The sequence below is a fragment of the Otolemur garnettii genome, unplaced genomic scaffold, assembly GCF_000181295.1.
Source record: "Otolemur garnettii isolate 467f Iridium unplaced genomic scaffold, OtoGar3 scaffold00022, whole genome shotgun sequence".
NCBI lineage: Eukaryota > Metazoa > Chordata > Mammalia > Primates > Galagidae > Otolemur > Otolemur garnettii.
In genome coordinates, this window is record NW_003852417.1 from 17,253,105 (window position 1) to 17,269,241 (window position 16,137).

At 47.7% G+C, this 16,137-nt stretch overlaps 1 protein-coding gene across 1 annotated transcript; it reads right to left on the reverse strand.

Moving 5' to 3' along the window:
- Nucleotides 1-1,634: 1,634 nt before the first annotated feature.
- On the reverse strand, nt 1,635-11,123 carry ADGRF3 (adhesion G protein-coupled receptor F3). The gene is made up of 13 exons (XM_003787452.1): nt 11,040-11,123; nt 9,427-9,487; nt 8,938-9,099; nt 8,467-8,640; nt 7,777-8,043; nt 6,603-6,812; nt 5,963-6,106; nt 5,597-5,793; nt 5,064-5,243; nt 2,885-4,267; nt 2,367-2,408; nt 2,217-2,279; nt 1,635-1,694 (listed from the first exon to the last, which is right to left on the reverse strand). The coding sequence occupies exons 1-13, from the start codon at nt 11,121-11,123 to the stop codon at nt 1,635-1,637; spliced, it is 3,027 nt and encodes a 1,008-aa protein (XP_003787500.1).
- Between the last annotated feature and the right edge of the window lie 5,014 nt (nt 11,124-16,137).

A 16,137-nucleotide genomic window follows, 5' to 3' on the forward strand; every position in this document is an offset into this window, starting at 1 on the left:
TATGGAATGGGAGAAAATATTTGCAAATCATATATCCAGTAAGTGTTTAATATCCAGAATATATAAAGAACTACAATTTATACCCAGAAAAACAACCTCCATTATAAAATGGGCAAAGAATTTGAAAATCTTCATCTCCACAGAAGACGGCCGATAAGCACATAAAAAGATGTTCAACGTCTCTACCCACTAGAGAGATACAATCAAAACCATAAAGAAATACTGCTTCCCATCCAGTAGTAAAGCTACTATTGAAAGAACAGAAAATAGCAAGGGTTGGTGGAGAAATTCCAACCCTGTTGTGCTGTTTGTGAGACTGTAAAGTGGTGCTGTTGCTATAGAAAACAGCACAGCAGTTCCTCAAGAAATTAAACAGAATTATATAAACCAGCAGTTCTACTTCTGGGTATATACCTAAAAGAACTGAAAACAGGGTCTTGAAGAAATACTTGTATACACATTTTCAGAGCAGCATTATCCACAACAGTGAAAAAAAAGGTGAAAGCAATTCCAATATCCATGCATAGATAAACAGATAAAGTTCAGATAAATGGATAAACACACTGTATACACATAGGATGGAGAACTAAGCAGCCTTAAAAGGGAAGGCAATCCTGTGACATGGTACAGCATGGATTGAACCTCCAGGACATTACGCTAAGTGAAGAAAGCCAGTCAAAGCCACAGACTGTCTCAAAAAAAGATTAAAGAAGATGGACCAATTAACTTCACCTTTTCCTAAGCTTGAAACAAATCAAATTCTACTCTTCATCTGCAGCAATTTTTGGATCAGAGGTTCCTGTCCATTAAGTCATCCTTTCTTCATGACTATTCAAAAAGAAACAATCAAAAAAGAAATCACTGAATAGTTAAAACTATTTTAATCAAGTATACCTATAACATTCATTGTTGATTAGTTAAAAACTGGTTGAAACAGTTTATTCATAATTATTTTGAACTGGGATATCTTGATTGCTTTTATAACAAGGGCAGGTTTATTCATTAGGTGGCTTTAGTTTTTCATGCTATTCTTGCTCGGATACTTAGGGGTTGGGACAGGCGAACGGCAAGAGAAATGAGTGTGACTAATGGAAATAGAAGCCTGACTTTCCCAGGGCTGAACTCTGAGTGGGGAAGAATTCAGAGTATTGGGCTGGGGCCTATCTGGTAAATTCAAGCACACAGCCTCAATTCCCTTGCAGGAACATGGGTCTGGTGTGGCTCCCTTTGAAGCATTGTTCTTCCCTGTGAAGGAGCTGAAGCTTTGGGCTGGGGAAGGGAGACCTTGCCCAACCTCTACAGACCCCTCTCTCTGAACCTCAATGGCAATTCCGTCCAGGCAAGGGTTTTTCAGGATAATTAAAAGTGTGATAGTATGAAAAGGAATTTTCAGAGTAAACTGAGTCAAGAATTAACAGTGGTTAAACTCCCTCTGGCTTTCTTGGAAAGCGTTCTGCTTTCTGGGCCTCCACCTCCCCTAGTCCATCTAGAAATGGTGTCTGGAAAAGCCTGCTTTCCACCCTCTGGGCTGGGCTGGGACATGAAAAGGAGCCTTAAAACTCTGCCAGGTGGCTCTTTGCTACACCCCTCTTTGCTCCACACTGCTCACCTCACTCCAAAGAAAGCTAAAGCTCTCACCTGGCAGTTTCGCTTCCTCCTTTCCTATAGTCCAAAATGTAGCTTTCATTTGTGGCCTAGGAAGAAGTAGAAAGGCCCAAATGCAGAAGATTATTATTAGTCTCCTTAATAATCCATTTGGAGACTATCCAAAGGTTGTATCCATTTGAGTTTCTTGTGTGCCACTCCTGCCTGGGCTGCAGTAATCCTAGGACCTGTTCTCAGCTACAGTAACTCCCATACACACTGAGCCTATCTTTTCCCCTCAAGTGCTAGCTGGACATAGATTTCTTTTTTTTAAGGCGAATCAAATGAAGCAGTAGGAGTAGAGAAGGAACAAAAGAATCTATAACTGGTTGTGATACGGACACAGGGACAAGAGAGTCACTAGGGAGCCCATGTCATAACTGGGAAACCAGAAATCTGATTCTGACTGTTCTGACTGGGCTGTTCTCTCCAAGGTCTGAAAGCTTGAATGTGAAAACTGCTCTATAAAAAACAACCCCAATCTTCTCTGCTTCTAGCCGTGCCCATGTCCTTTGGGGAAGGCTGTGGAACACCTTCTGACCTGCTCTCAGGATTTGAAGCTGGCAACTTACCAAGGAGACAATGGAGTTGGGGGGCCAGGTGTGGCAGAAGCGTTTGCGCAAAGCTTCTTGCACCTGCAGGAGAAGTCAACACCCCAGTTACACCAGCAAAGGCTTGACCTTTGCACTGAGGCAGGTGTAGGGCTAGATAGGCAGACTCACCTTCTTGTCCATAAGGCAACCAAACAGTAAGATGAAGACACCCTGAGAAGAGGAATACGGGGCATGCTGGTCACAGTGGAAGACGTCAACCCAAGTCAACTCACTCCCTCTGCTCTTCCTTCAATCTCTGTCCTCCTGTCTAATTCACACCCTGAGGCTGCACATCTCTGTTTTTCTGACCATTAGTACTCTTAGGTACATAGGATCCATCCTGGATGCTGTTCTTATTGTTATGGTAACAAAAGGGATATCAAAGGATTGGGTACTGACAATTTCCTGAATTCTCTGGCGAAATAAACTATTACTTTATAGATAAGAAAACCAAAGCTCAGAGAGATTATGTAATTTTTCCAAAGCTATCTAGCTAGTCAGTGGAGGAACTGGGACCCATATCTAAGCCTCCTAAAATTTCTGAACATATTTTCTTCTGCTTCACTGTAACTCAACCTTGAGAAGGGATTGGCAATGACTTAGACCATCAAAAGGACAAAAAGTACAGCCACACCCCTGCCACCTACCTGGAAAGTGTTGAGAACAGTGAAGATATAATGAGGGACTGTGGAGACTTCTTCTAACAGAGTGGCCAGGCCCAGCCCCCAGGTGAGGCCAAAAATGGGCGTGAGAATGAGCAGGGCTTTGATCACCCCCAGAAGAGCTTGGCGCTTCTCTGTGGGAGGCCCCTCGGACAGCGAAGGTCTCAGCAACTTCAGCACAGCCATAGCTAGTACCAGCCCGTTCACACCTACAATGGCCAGCACTGGCCCCACAAAAGTGTAGACAGCCCCTCCCTTCCCATCCAACCAGCACTCCCCCTCCCTCAGATATTGCCCTCTAGGTAGGTAGAGACCCAGGGTGACACCTGCAAACCCCAGGGGGCACAGGTAGCCAAGGAGCACCATCAAGGGGAGGACTTGGTGCTTGGACAGCTGCCGGAAGACAAAGAGCAGCTGGTGGGCCAACACCAGGGCCTGTGCCAGCATCCAGAAAAAAGTGGCCAGGTAGAGGAAATGACAGAGGAAGGTAGCAGCCAGGCAGAGTGGGCTGCGGGACCCTGGAGGGAGCAGCGGGGCTCCCAGGAAGCAGGTGTCTGCTGCCAGCAAGCAGAGCACCACATTGAGCAGGGCAGCATGGCGGAAGTAGGCGACTTTGTTCCGCACCACGACTCTCCACACCAGCCGGTACACGCCCAGGCACATGAGCAGCGCCAGTATGGAAGTACCCAAGCCCAGCTGACTCAGCAGTGTCAGGGCAGGATTTTCTGGAATAGCATGTCGGGACATGAGGATGGAGAAGGCAGTGAGGTGCTGGCAGATGCACTGAGTGTTCGGGCTGGTGCTGGCTGCCTGGGCCTGGCACCCTTCTTTGGACCAACCCCCTTTGCCCTGGAAGAGATTGTGATCCCAGAAGACACAATGAGGAGTACCTTTTGTGTGCCCAAAGTCCATGATAACCTCTCCCTGTGTGGAGGTCTTGCCATCTGCCATGATGGAGATGACAAGAACCAGGCCAGGAGTGGTGGAGAGGGAGCCCCCCAGCCCTTGCCCATAGTTTGAGGGCAGAAGGTGGTCCAGTTTTTGTAGCACCAGGCTAGTTATACTGACTTGAGTTCCATTATGGTTCAGTGAGGCCAGTGAGTGCCTGGGAATTTGGGCCTGCAGAGGGGGCCGGGTGGAGAAGGAGACCTTGTAGTCTGTAGGAAATGTGGGTCCAAGGAGCTGGGTCTGCAGCTGCACATTGGGCAAGCTGAAGGTGAAAGGGTGATCTTGTGGGCACAAACTGTGTGCCAGGGTCTCCACAGCCAGCAGGAGAGTTGAGCCCACCCGGGGCTTCTTGGCCTGGGCCGGGGTCCACAGAGAACTGGTGTCCATGTCTAGAATCTTGTCTGTGGTTGTCAGAAGATTCTGCAGCATCCAACAGAGAAATAAACCCTATCTGCTGGAGCCTGCAACACTCAGCCGGGAGCACTGCGAACTTCAGACCCCAAACCTGCCCTCCCCAGGTCGGAGTAAGACCCCAGGTTGGAGAGAATTGGGGAGAGAACTGGCCTATGAAGGAGACTTTCCGGAAGGAAAGGATGGGAAGCTGGTCTGCCAACCATCTGGGGGCATCTCCAAGTGTGCATCCCCTGATCCACAGGCAGCCCCTCTGCCTCACAGCCCTTCTTCCCCTTCATCCCTTGGGGCCACCCAGGTCCTAAGAGGATAGAGGGCACCAGGGTCTGAAGGTGAGGGCCACATGCATGTCAGTCTACCATGTGTGCTACATATCCCCAGACATGAAAGGTGAGGAATGGCATTGCCCCTCGTATTCTTTCTGCTGCAGCTTACAGGTGACCATGAGGCCCATACTGAGCTGATCCAGGTGAGCCCAGCAAAGCCAAGTGTGTTTGAATGTCTCCCTGTGAGCATCTTGTGTGTGTCATAGTTACACGTGTGTGTAACTGTGTGTGCTCACATCTCCATACCCTTTCTTGCCTCTCACCCTCCCATGTACTTCCAGCACCAGGCCTTTCCCAGACTCCATCACCTGGGAGACTGGTGTGCAAGAGGAAAGGGACCAGGAGAGCAGACACTTGGGCTCTAGAAAGGTCTGCTCTCTGATAGCCTGCGGTGATGTCAGAGGGACAGAAGTGCGCATAGATGAAAAGCCTCTGTGCCCCGCTGCCCAGCTAGCCCTGCTGTGGCTCAGGGATCTTACCTCCATGGCACTGCGGGCAAGCTGTACTCTGGCCTTTGTGGTTACCTCAGCCAGGCATCTCATGATGCCCACTGCAACCAGTAGGTCAGAGGCTGAGCTTGCCCCTGCCACCACCCCTGACAGCTCCCTCAGGATCAGTGGCACCTCTGCTTCAGGCCTGCCCTGGCCTGCCCGCAGCAGCTGAGACAGACAAGATGGCAGAAGCTGGGTGGCGTCAGAGTCCTCACGACGGAGGGGCCACTCCCTCTCCTGTCCAGCCCTTCCCACACCCATACCCACACCTTGTCCCAGGGGAGCAGAAACAGAGAGGGGAGTGAGTGAGCCACATGGAAGGCAGTGACACCAATGGAAAGGAATAATGGTTGAGAGCAGCATCCACTCCCATGGAGAGTTCAGCCCCTCGAAGGCCCCCACACCCACTTCCCAGCTCTGCTAGGGCTCCAGTTCAGAGAAGCTGAATAAGCTATGCGCTGGGTCCTGAGTGAGGACCGGGGGTCATGGAGGGGACCTGTGAGCACGGGACAGAAGCCCACCTTGGCTCTAGCAAACAAGGCCAGGAGCCTCTCATCTGTGCAGCTGCTGTGGATGGACCCCCAGACCCCATCAAGCCCACAGGGCCTCTTCACCACTCCCCTCTTGTTCATGGGACATGGGGCCTGTGCCACATGGCCAGCCTTGGTGACATTCCAGGTGACACCTAAGGAGTCCTCAGGGCAAGTGACATCTCCATCTGAAGAACAATGTCAGGAAAGACTCAGCAATCACAATCCAGCCCCAGCCTTCCCTTAGACAGTGACCTGAGCAGGCCCCGGAGCCTGGCCCCCCAGACCCAGGCAGAAGAGCTTGTGCTCCACTGTAGACAGCTGAAGTTGGCCCATGGGACCCCAGACCCCACATACCCTGGATGATGGTGACAGAGACAGGGATCCTCAGGGGAGCAAGGCCTTGGCTCTGCAGGTCACAAGTATATGTGGTGTCAGCTGCTGGGCAGCGCCGAACAGTCAGCATGAGGCACTGAGACCCTGACGTGTTCAATAAGAAGGCTGAGGATGAGAAGAGAGAAGGGAGCCATCACTGGGCTTGTTCCAGGCCTGGAGCCCTGCAGGCCTAGATGTACTGTTTCAGTCTTTCTAGCAATTTTAGAAGCAGGTGAAGCAGTGGGGAAGAGCAGAGTGGTGTGTGGACATCAAATGACAGAGCCCAGAGCTTATATACTGCTGAGGGGGGTGCTGGGGGTCCCAAAGTACCTCCAGGACCCAGTGTAATCATTTGTAAAGTGAGGACTATCCTCAAACTAACCTTCCAGAGACTTAAACGAGATTGTGTGCATGAAAGCATTCTACAAAAACTTACCTATACACATGCGGTCATGGTATATCAGTAGAGGTGGGATTGCTTTGATGGGGTTGTTGGACTCGGACCCCCAACTCCCTGGTAGAACTGCAGCCCACTGCTTCTCATGAGCTGAAGACCCAGCCACCTGGAGGAGACAAGCTGCCCCCTTTCACCCCTGACCTGATAGTCACCCCCTTCTCGTACCTTTGCTGTCCTCTCTGGGGCTCCAGGCAGCCATGTATGCTGGGTCCGTGCTGGGGATACAGCAGCTCAGCTGGAAGCCTGGGGAGGTGGCGCAGGAGATGGAGAGCTGGTCTGGGAGTCGAGTCACATCTGTCACCTTCAAGGGCACCCTCACCACCTGGTACAGGTTCCACTTGAATCCCTGGGCCTCGAAGCAGCTCACGTACTCACCTGCAGACACCCATCTGCTGCACCTTGGACTCCTCTGGGCCTGCCCACACCACAGAATCTCTGCTGTCTCCCCAGCCTCAGCCCAGGTCTGCCTTGGAGCTCCCCTCTGCTGCCGCCACCCAAACGCTTAACCTCAGCAAGAAAGGTCCCAGGAGGGCCCATGTAGAAGATATTCCCTGCCTTCGAGAAGGAGTTCCAGGAGGAAGTAGAAATCTAGAGAAGAGGCTTCTGGCCCTTTTCATTAGCCTGTGCCCACGAACTAACTCTAAGACGAACCTCCCTCCCTACAGCAGATGTCCCTCCCGCTCCACCCCTACTACTGTAGCATCTAAAAAACATGGACCTGCTCTCAGCCAAATTCAAGAATATATTCTCAGCGTGCCACACATTGTAATATTTTTCTTAACAGACATGTTTTTATGAAAAATAACCACAGTTTCCAAAACAAAATATTAAGTAGAAGAGTGAGCAGCATACAGGACATTGTTTCATATTTGTGCCAATCTCTTTAATGTCTGGCATAATGGAAGCAAGAGGGTTGTCCTATTAGCTTCTGTATTCAATCTGTGTTGACATCCCTGCCCTGTGGAAGAGGCTGCTATCTACTCCTGAGGGAAGGAGGGGGAAAGATGCAAATGACATCCGAGTATATTAGGACAATAATCGTGAGCTTGTAAACCCCTAGAAGGGTCCCAGAAGTCGCCAGATCATGATGAAAACAGCAGGCCACTTTTAGAATTTTCCACATTATAATTTTCATACCAATGGCCCCTTAGCCTTTGTTTCTTCAGAATGAATAAATAGAAAGATGAAAAGGGTAAAGAAGAGGTAAAAAGAAAAGAAGAAAGGAGGAGGAGGGAAGAAGTAAAGGAAATCAGAGAAGAAAGGGAAGAAGAAGAAGAAAGAAAAAGAAAAGAAGAGAAAAAAGTGGAAAAGAGAGGTGAGGAAAGGACAGGCTGACTACCTGCCCAGTGGTGGGACATGTTGGTGATGCTGAGGGCAGCCTGGTCCCGGCTGGAGGTCAGGGACACCTGTGTCCCTGGCTGCAGGAGGACCAGTCTGGGGCTCCCTGGAGGCCTCAGGAACCAGCTCAGGTTGGTGGCCTCCTGGCTGATGAGAAGAGTCAGGTTCAGAGTGTCACCAGGCATTTGCAGCGGGGAGTTCAGGCTCAGGTTTCCCGGGACTGCAGGAAGGCAGGAGATTAGGGGATCCCTGGAGAGCTCACTTCTTCCTGTCTCTGAGGCCCATTCTTCCAAGTTCCCTCCCGCCTAACTTTTTTTTCTTTTTGTCCCTGGATGGGCATCTGAGTGTACCCTGCTGAAGTCTAGACTGGAAGTCCCTAACTGTTTGTGGGAACCAAAGAGACATTCCCTTCCCCAGGTAAGGTGGGCTGCTAGAGCTACTTCCCGGCTTCTCAGGGTAAAAACAGGGGCACCCTAACACTTTCTTCTATGTCCCTATGTCTCTGGGACCCGTTCTTTAGTCTCAGGACCTGTGATCTGCTATGGAGGGTGGCTTTTTCTCCCACCCAGAGAAGCAGCTGGGCTTGGGCCAGCCGGCCAAAATCCAAAATACAGATTGGGAGAGGAAAGAACTGCAGAGAGCATTTCTGACACTTGCAGCCATTGGTTTCCAAGCTCCCAACCCTCCTCACCAGGCGGCAGCAGCTGGCAGGACTCAGGTTCAGGGTGGTTGAAGACAAGACAACTGCAAGGCTGGTGGGTGTGAGGGGCTCGGCAGGAACGATGATGGGAGCAGGTGGTGGCATTCCACTGGTACCCAGAGAGACAAGCACAATCAATATGCCCCTCAAGGTTGACACTGCACTCTGTGACAGAGAAGGGGGGTAAAATGTCGGCAGCTGTCTGAGAAGCCAGGTGGGCACCTGAGAGACTTTAGGGTTGGACCCAGCCCAACTCTGGACCTTCTCTTCTCAGGCCTGGCTCAGGCATGAGGGTGCAAGTCCCTACCTCTGGGCCTTTGTTAGGCAGGATAGGTGGGTGTCAGGGCCAGAGAGAAAGAACCAGGCAGCCCCCCCCAGGAAATGGGGCGGGGCTCACAGGGCCTCTGGCAAGCTAGCTGTGAGGGCTGGGAAGCCAGTTCCCTCCACTCCAGCAAGTGGTACCTGTTGTGAGACTGAGGCCAGTGAGGGTTCTTGGGGAAGCGGAGGCCAAGGCAGCGGGGAGAGTCCGGATTCTGGAGAGTACCAGCGGCCAGGTGTAGTCTGAGAGGTTCAGACGCACATAGCCAGAGACCAGGGCTGATTCCACAGGAGCAGAGGGGACAGCTGGAAAGGAGAGGCAGCAGGGCAGTTCCTTCTCACCTCCCACAGGAGCTGGCCATACCCAGCTGTGAGGCGCACAGACAGGACTCTCTGAGCATTCAGATGCACCCGCTTCATGTCATCCTCCCAGGGGCCCCACTTTACAGTGAAGCCTTAGAGGTGAATGAGCTCCCCCAGGCCTCACAGCAGGAGAGCCTGAGTCAGACCTGGCCCCCTGCCTGAGCGCACCCTCTCTCTACTCCCTCCCAGCACCCTCTTCTGGGCCTGTCTTTCCACAGGCTTCCTGCTCCCTTCTCCTTCTCCTGCCTCCTTCCCTGGCTAGCCACTCACCTCCTGCTCTACTCTCTTGGTCTAGGAGCTTCTCAGAGTCCCCTCCCATCTGACTCTGTCCCTGAAACAGAACACAAAGGGAAGACTTCTGAGGAGAGGTTGACCACAAGTCCTTCCGAAGGACACCTCAGCAGCCACCCTGGCTGGTCTCAACAAGGATGGCTTCACTCTTGGAAGCTCTTCTTTTTCCTGGGAATCTACATACTCATTGGGAAGCAGAAGCAGGAGCCCTACCAGGGCCTGCAAATCCCACCCAAAACCAGGAACCAGGCACACCCTGGAGAGTCAATATGCTTTGTTTAATTCCTTCCTGAATTTACCTGTCCCTGGGCCTCTAGGTCAATTGAAATGGTTGGGTCTGGAGCTCCAGCAGGGTGCTGGGCAGAGCTGGCTGGGGACTTTATTCCTTCCATAGGATTTGACACAGGGGGAGCAGAAGGCAGCTTCTTCCTCTAGTCTCTGGTTCCTGTGTATTTTTTCCTCACCATCTCCTCCCTCTCTCAAAATTGCAGGTGCATGGGCAGTGCCCATGCTCAGTGGTTAGGGCGCTGGCCACATACACCAAGGCTGGCAGGTTCAAACCCAGCCTGGGCCTGCTAAAACAACAATGACAACTACAACAAAAAAGTAGCCAGGCATTGTGGGTGCCTAGAGTCCCAGCTACTTGGGAGGCTGAGGCAAGAGAATGGCTTAAGCCCAGAGTTTGAGGTTGCTGTGAGCTGTGATGCCACAGCACTCTACCCAGAGTGACAGCTTGAGACTCTGTCTCAAAAAAAAAAAAAATTGCATGTGCATGTGGCTATCAGTGTAAAACCAGATGCCAATACAGATGCAGATGTGGACATGGATACAGATGGATAAACTGGGTGTGGCGGTGCATGCTTACAATCCCAGCCACTTGCGAGGATCACTTGTCCCTAGGCGATTGAGACCAACTGGACAACATAGCAAGATTCTGTGTCTACAAAAATAATAAAAGGCGGGCAGCACCTGTGGCTCAAAGGAGTAGGGGGCTGGCCTATATACCAGAGGTGGTGGGTTCAAACCTAGCCCTGGACAGAAACTGCAAAAAATAAATAAATAAATAAATAAATACAAGGCTACAGATAGATTTAGGTATTGATATGTATGTAGATATACAATACATAAAGATAGATACAGATTTAGATTTAGAGACAGAAATAGATTTGGATTTAGAAATACAGCTGTGTAGACTCATATAGACACAGGTATAGGGATCTGCCTGGGAGAAAACAGATTTAAAGGTACTAATCTTGACTCTGATGCTTTTCACCAATGGTTCCCAAATCTGAAAAGTTACCTTTTCTTTTCATTTTTAAATGGCCAGCTTGACTGAAAGAGTCTTTATCCAAAGTACAGCAGGTGTCAGTGCAGCTCAAGGGACTCAAACAAAGAAATAAGGCTACCCCCACACGCAAGAAAATCAGACCGGACACTCCAAGGCTGTAACAAACTGGCTTCTTCTCTTTTACACTACTTCCTCTCCCTTCAGCCTTTGCCCTCCACCTGTCCCCTATGCCACACTTTGCTGTCCCTCACAACCAGAGTCTCCTCGCATCCCCCCTCCACTGGGTCCTCCCAGTCTTACTTACCGGTTGGAATGCTCGGGCAGCTGGTGATCCCAGCAGGAGAATAATCATGGCCAGGAGCAGCAGGTGGGCAGCCGAAGAGACCATGGCTCAGTGAAGCAGTCTCTACAAGGCCATGATGCAAATTTCCTTGGAAGAACTGGCAGGGCAGTGTACAGATGGGGTGGGAGGGAAGCAGGGGAGGGAGCCAGAGCTGAATTTACAGAGGAAGTGCTACAGCCCGGGACTTGGAGTCAAATGGGTATACGGGTCACTGTGGGGACACCTGGAACCCACATGCTCCAGTGAGTTGGTCCAGGTTCCCCCAGGGTCTGGACCAAAGACTTGGTGAGCAGGAGAGGGATTAGGGGGTCCTAAATCACAACCAGCAATATGTCGAGAAGCCAGGTTCAGTCATGTTCCCAAGGATGCGGGAAATCTGAATTGTCCTGGAACCCCACCGGGAAGCTGGAGCACTGATCAAAAAGCCAAGGTTGGGGAAAAAAGAAAATGAGAGCTGATTGCTACCCTGAAATAATTTCCAGATAGACCAAAGTCTTAAATGTAAAATAGTGTCTATAGCTGGGCCTGATGTTATGTGCCTGTAGTCCCAGCTACTTGGTAGGCTCAGGTAGAGGATCTCTTGAGCCCAGGAGTTTGAGGTTGCTGTGAGCCATGATTGCACCATAGTACTCTAACTGGGCGATAGAGGGAGACTTTGTTTCAAAAAAAAAAAAAAGTAAAAAGTATCAGAAAGATAACTAGAAGAAATTCTCAAGCAATTCCACAAAATAATTTTGATGCAAGGAAGGTTTTTAAAACAAGACACACAACTGAAAAGACAAAATGTAAAATTTTGACTGTCTAAAAAGTTCTAAGTTTGGCATGGAAAGAATACTTTTCTTTTTCTTCATTTTTTCTTTTCTTTTCTTTTTTTTTTTTTTGAGACAAAGTTACTTTGTCAACCTTGGTAGAGTGCTATGGCATCACAGCTCACAACAACCTCAAACTGTTGCTACTGTAAGCTACTCAAGGGCTTCTCCTATGGCCCCATATACCCAGGGTGATGGGTTCGAACCCGGCCCCAGCCAAACTGCAACAAAAAAATAGCCGGACATTGTGGCGGGTGCCTGTAGTCCCAGCTATTCAGGAGGCTGAGGCAAGAGAATTGCCTAAGCCCAGGAGTTGGAGGTTTCTGTGAGCTGTGATACTACAGCACTCTACTAAGGGCGATAAAGTGAGACGCTGTAAAAAAAAAAAAGAAAGAAAGAAAGAAATGCTACTCAAAACAAGAAGATACTATTTGTTATCTTTTGATTATCAAAGGATAAAATACTGATTATATTTAGTATTAAAAGTATAGCTATGCATATGTGTAAAAATATGTGTATAAGGATATGTATAGCAAAAGAGTTAAACAACCATAATGTGTGTTGAAAAGAGAGAGCTTATAGCAACCTTGGGATTTCCAAACAATATGACGTTATTAAAATTGTGAGGGAAAAGTGAAGTAGCTCTATTTTGGAGTGATTACCAATATAAGTAATGAAGTTTAAAATGTGTACTATGTATTTATGCTCCTATTTAAGTAAAAACAGGAAGCTATATTAGACACTTGAGCTATCTATACATACCTAGAATACTTCTGGAAGAATTCATCAGAAACTTGGCAATATTTCTTGCTTCTGGGAAAGATGATTATGGTACAGATGGGTCTGCATGCTGTTTGATATACATGTATTTTTTCTAATTATAGGCATTTTTTAATTAAAAAAAGAGTTTGTTTAAACACAGACGCATATCACACACACAAAGAAGTATGTAGGGTAGAAATCGAGACCCATGCAATGGATGTTCTGTGAAGGAGTTGATAATAAGAGGTATTTTAGCAAAAGCTGGGTGCATTATATATGTCTACATGGAAAAGAAGGATATTTCTGACATCAGAATTTTATAAGAACTGGTATAAAGTGATTCTGAAAGATTAGTGAGAGCTTTCAGATCTCCTATAATTGAAGCATCTAACTCTAGATCCTAGAATGAGATCCCATATTTGCCATCTGGGTTAGTACAGAAAATCTTGCTTCAGCATTTATGTTAAAGTTACATGTCTCAAAAGCACAATTTAAAGAAGTTGAGGAAACTCATGGAATTTCTTTCTTTTTGGATTCCTACAAGATGTGGATACTTCTCAAAAGTTTTATGCTGACCTTTTTTGTGAATAAACCTATGGAGAAGACCAAGATACTAGAACGAAGGAGAAAATATCTTTAGTTCCTGCTAAAGATAAAATAATCTCAAATTCTTTAAGCCAGAGGGTCACCTAATACTAATGTTCTGTATAATTCAGATTTACCACCATTTAAATGCAAGTATCTGTTAGGTCCTAGTCCTCACCTATGTAATTAAACCTATCTACATAATTCTGGAGATGTAGATGACCTTTCTAAGTATGAAATGAAATCTTGGAATTAAGTATGAAATGAAACCTTGGAATCATATAGGAAAAGATGACTGATAAGAGTATGAAAAAATATGACGTGTATTTTACAAATCATGGATGGCTGCAAGAGGGTAATATTATTCCGTAAAAGAACAATTTTCTCTATGAGTGAACAACTATGTGTTAAGGCTTAGGAAGGGGTCACTAATGGAAAAGTAGCCATGAGTCAGGGAGCTGGAGATCACGTCGACTTCATGAATAGAAAAGCTGAGAAGGAGATGATGGTTTGGATCTGAGCCAGGTTTATTTCCAACATGTCTCTGTGAACTGAATTTACTGACCCAGTTACTGGCACAGTGAGGCACCTCTGGGTCTACCTCATGGAGAAGGGGAAGCTGGGATTGATGTGGAAAACTGGCCGCTGAAAAGAGGGAGCACCCAGAGCTCACTCTCCAGGTCTCAGCAATCAGGTAAATCCCTTTGGTACAAGTCCTCCTCCCTGTGTGGAAACGTAAGACGTGAATAAACGTTCCCTACCAGCACCATACAGTTCAGAACTTATTTCAATGTTCTAGTGAGAGGGAAAACTGAAAAATGTCATTTAACTAATGATAAAATATAGATTTTTATTTTTATTTATTTATTTTTTTAGACAGAGTTTCACTATGTCACCTTCGGTAGAGTGCTGTGGCATCATAGCTCACAGCAACCTCAAACTCTTGGGCTCAAAAGATTCTCTTGCCTCCGCCTCCTGAATAGCTGGGACTACAGGCTCCTGCTACAATGCCTGGCTATTTTTAGAGATGAGGGCTCACTCTGGCTCAGGCTGGTCTTGAACCTGTGAGCTCAGGCAATCCACCTGTCTCAGCCTGCCAGAGTGCTGGGATTATAGGCATGAGCCACTGTGCCTGGCCACAGATAGATTTTTAAAAGCCAATAACCTGGATAATATTTTAAACAGCTTGTTACAAATTCTAGAGAATTGTGTGGGTACTTGTACTGGGAAACTATTTCTTGTGCTTGGATTCCACACTAATTTTTGGACTCATTTCTTAGAAACTGCCCTCAATTCATAACTGTGGGTATACCATGGAAACAGCCATTTTATACATTGTCACCCCAATCCCTGACTCTAGCACAGCCCACAGGTACACATCTAAGACCAAGTGGGAACAATTTCTCTCTTCTGGGGTAATTTTTTTTTATTGTTTCAGGTTAATTTGAGGGTACAAAGAATTAGGTTACAATGTTTGCATTTGTTAAGTAGAGTCCCTGTTATAATTGTGTCCTGCCCTCAAGAGATGTGCCATATACCCTGACATTGTGCCCATTAAATGGAAGCACAGCCATTCCCCTTCTTTCCTCCCCTCTCCCCACTCCTTCTTTCCCTGTCCCCCATCTTGAATTGATTTGAGTTTTTCTCTTATGTGGGCATGTATTAGATCATTTGCTGGTTTCTTGTTAGCATTGAGTACATTGGATTCTTGCTTCTCTATTCTTGTGATACTTTACTAAGACGAATGTGCTTCAACTCCATCCAGGTTAATATAAAAGATGTAAAATCTCCATCTCTTTTAATGGCTGAATAGTATTTCATGGCATACATATACCACAGCTTGTTAATCCATTCCTGGTTTGGTGGGCATTTAGGTTGTTTCCACATTTTGGGGATTGTAAATTGATCTGCAATAAACAATCTAGTGCAAATGTCCTTATGATAAAATTATTATTATTATCTGGGACAGAGTCTCACCATGTCACCCTCTGTAGAGTGCTGTGCTGTCATAGCTCACAGCAACCTCCAACTTTTGGGCTTAAGCAATTCTCTTGCCTCAGCCTCCTGAATAGCTGGGACTATAGGCACCCACCACAATGCCCAGCTATTTTTTGGTGACAGTTGTCATTGTTGTTTTAGCAGGTCCTGGCTGGGCTTGAACCTGCCAGCTTCGGTGTATGTGGCTGATGTGTGAGCTATGTGTGCTGAGCCATGATAAAATTATTTTTCTTCTTCTGGATAGATGCATAGTAATGGGATTGCAGGATGAAATGGGAGGTCTAATTTGAGTTCTTTGAAGATTCTCCATACTTCCTTCCAAAGTGATTGTATTAGTTTGCAGTCCTACCAACTGTGTAAAAGTGTTCCCTTCTCTCCACATCCATACCAGCATCTGCAGCTTTAAGACTTTGTGATGTGGGCTATTCTCACTAGGGTTAGGTGATATCTCAGGGTCCTTTTGATTTCCATTTCTCTGATGATCAGGGAGAATGAGCATTTTTTTCATGTTTGTTAGCCATTCATCTGTTTTCCTCAGAGAAAGTTCTGTTCATATCTCTTGCCCAGCGATAGATGGGATTGCTGTGGCATCACAGTTCACAGCAACCTCCAACTCTTGGGCGTAAGCAATTCTCTTGCTTCAGCCTCCCAAGTAGCTGGGACTACAGGTGCCTGCCCCAATGCCTGGCTTTTTTTTTTGAGACAGAGCCTCAAGCTCTGATAGACCCCTGGGAAAGTGCTGTGGCATCACAGCTCACAGCAACCTCCAACTCCTGGGCTCAAGCGAGTCTCCTGCCTCAGCCTCCCATGTGGCTGGCACCACAGGTGTCTGCCACAACACCCGACTATTTTTTGGTTACAGCCATCATTGTTGTTTGGCGGGCCTGGGCTGGATTCGAACCCAC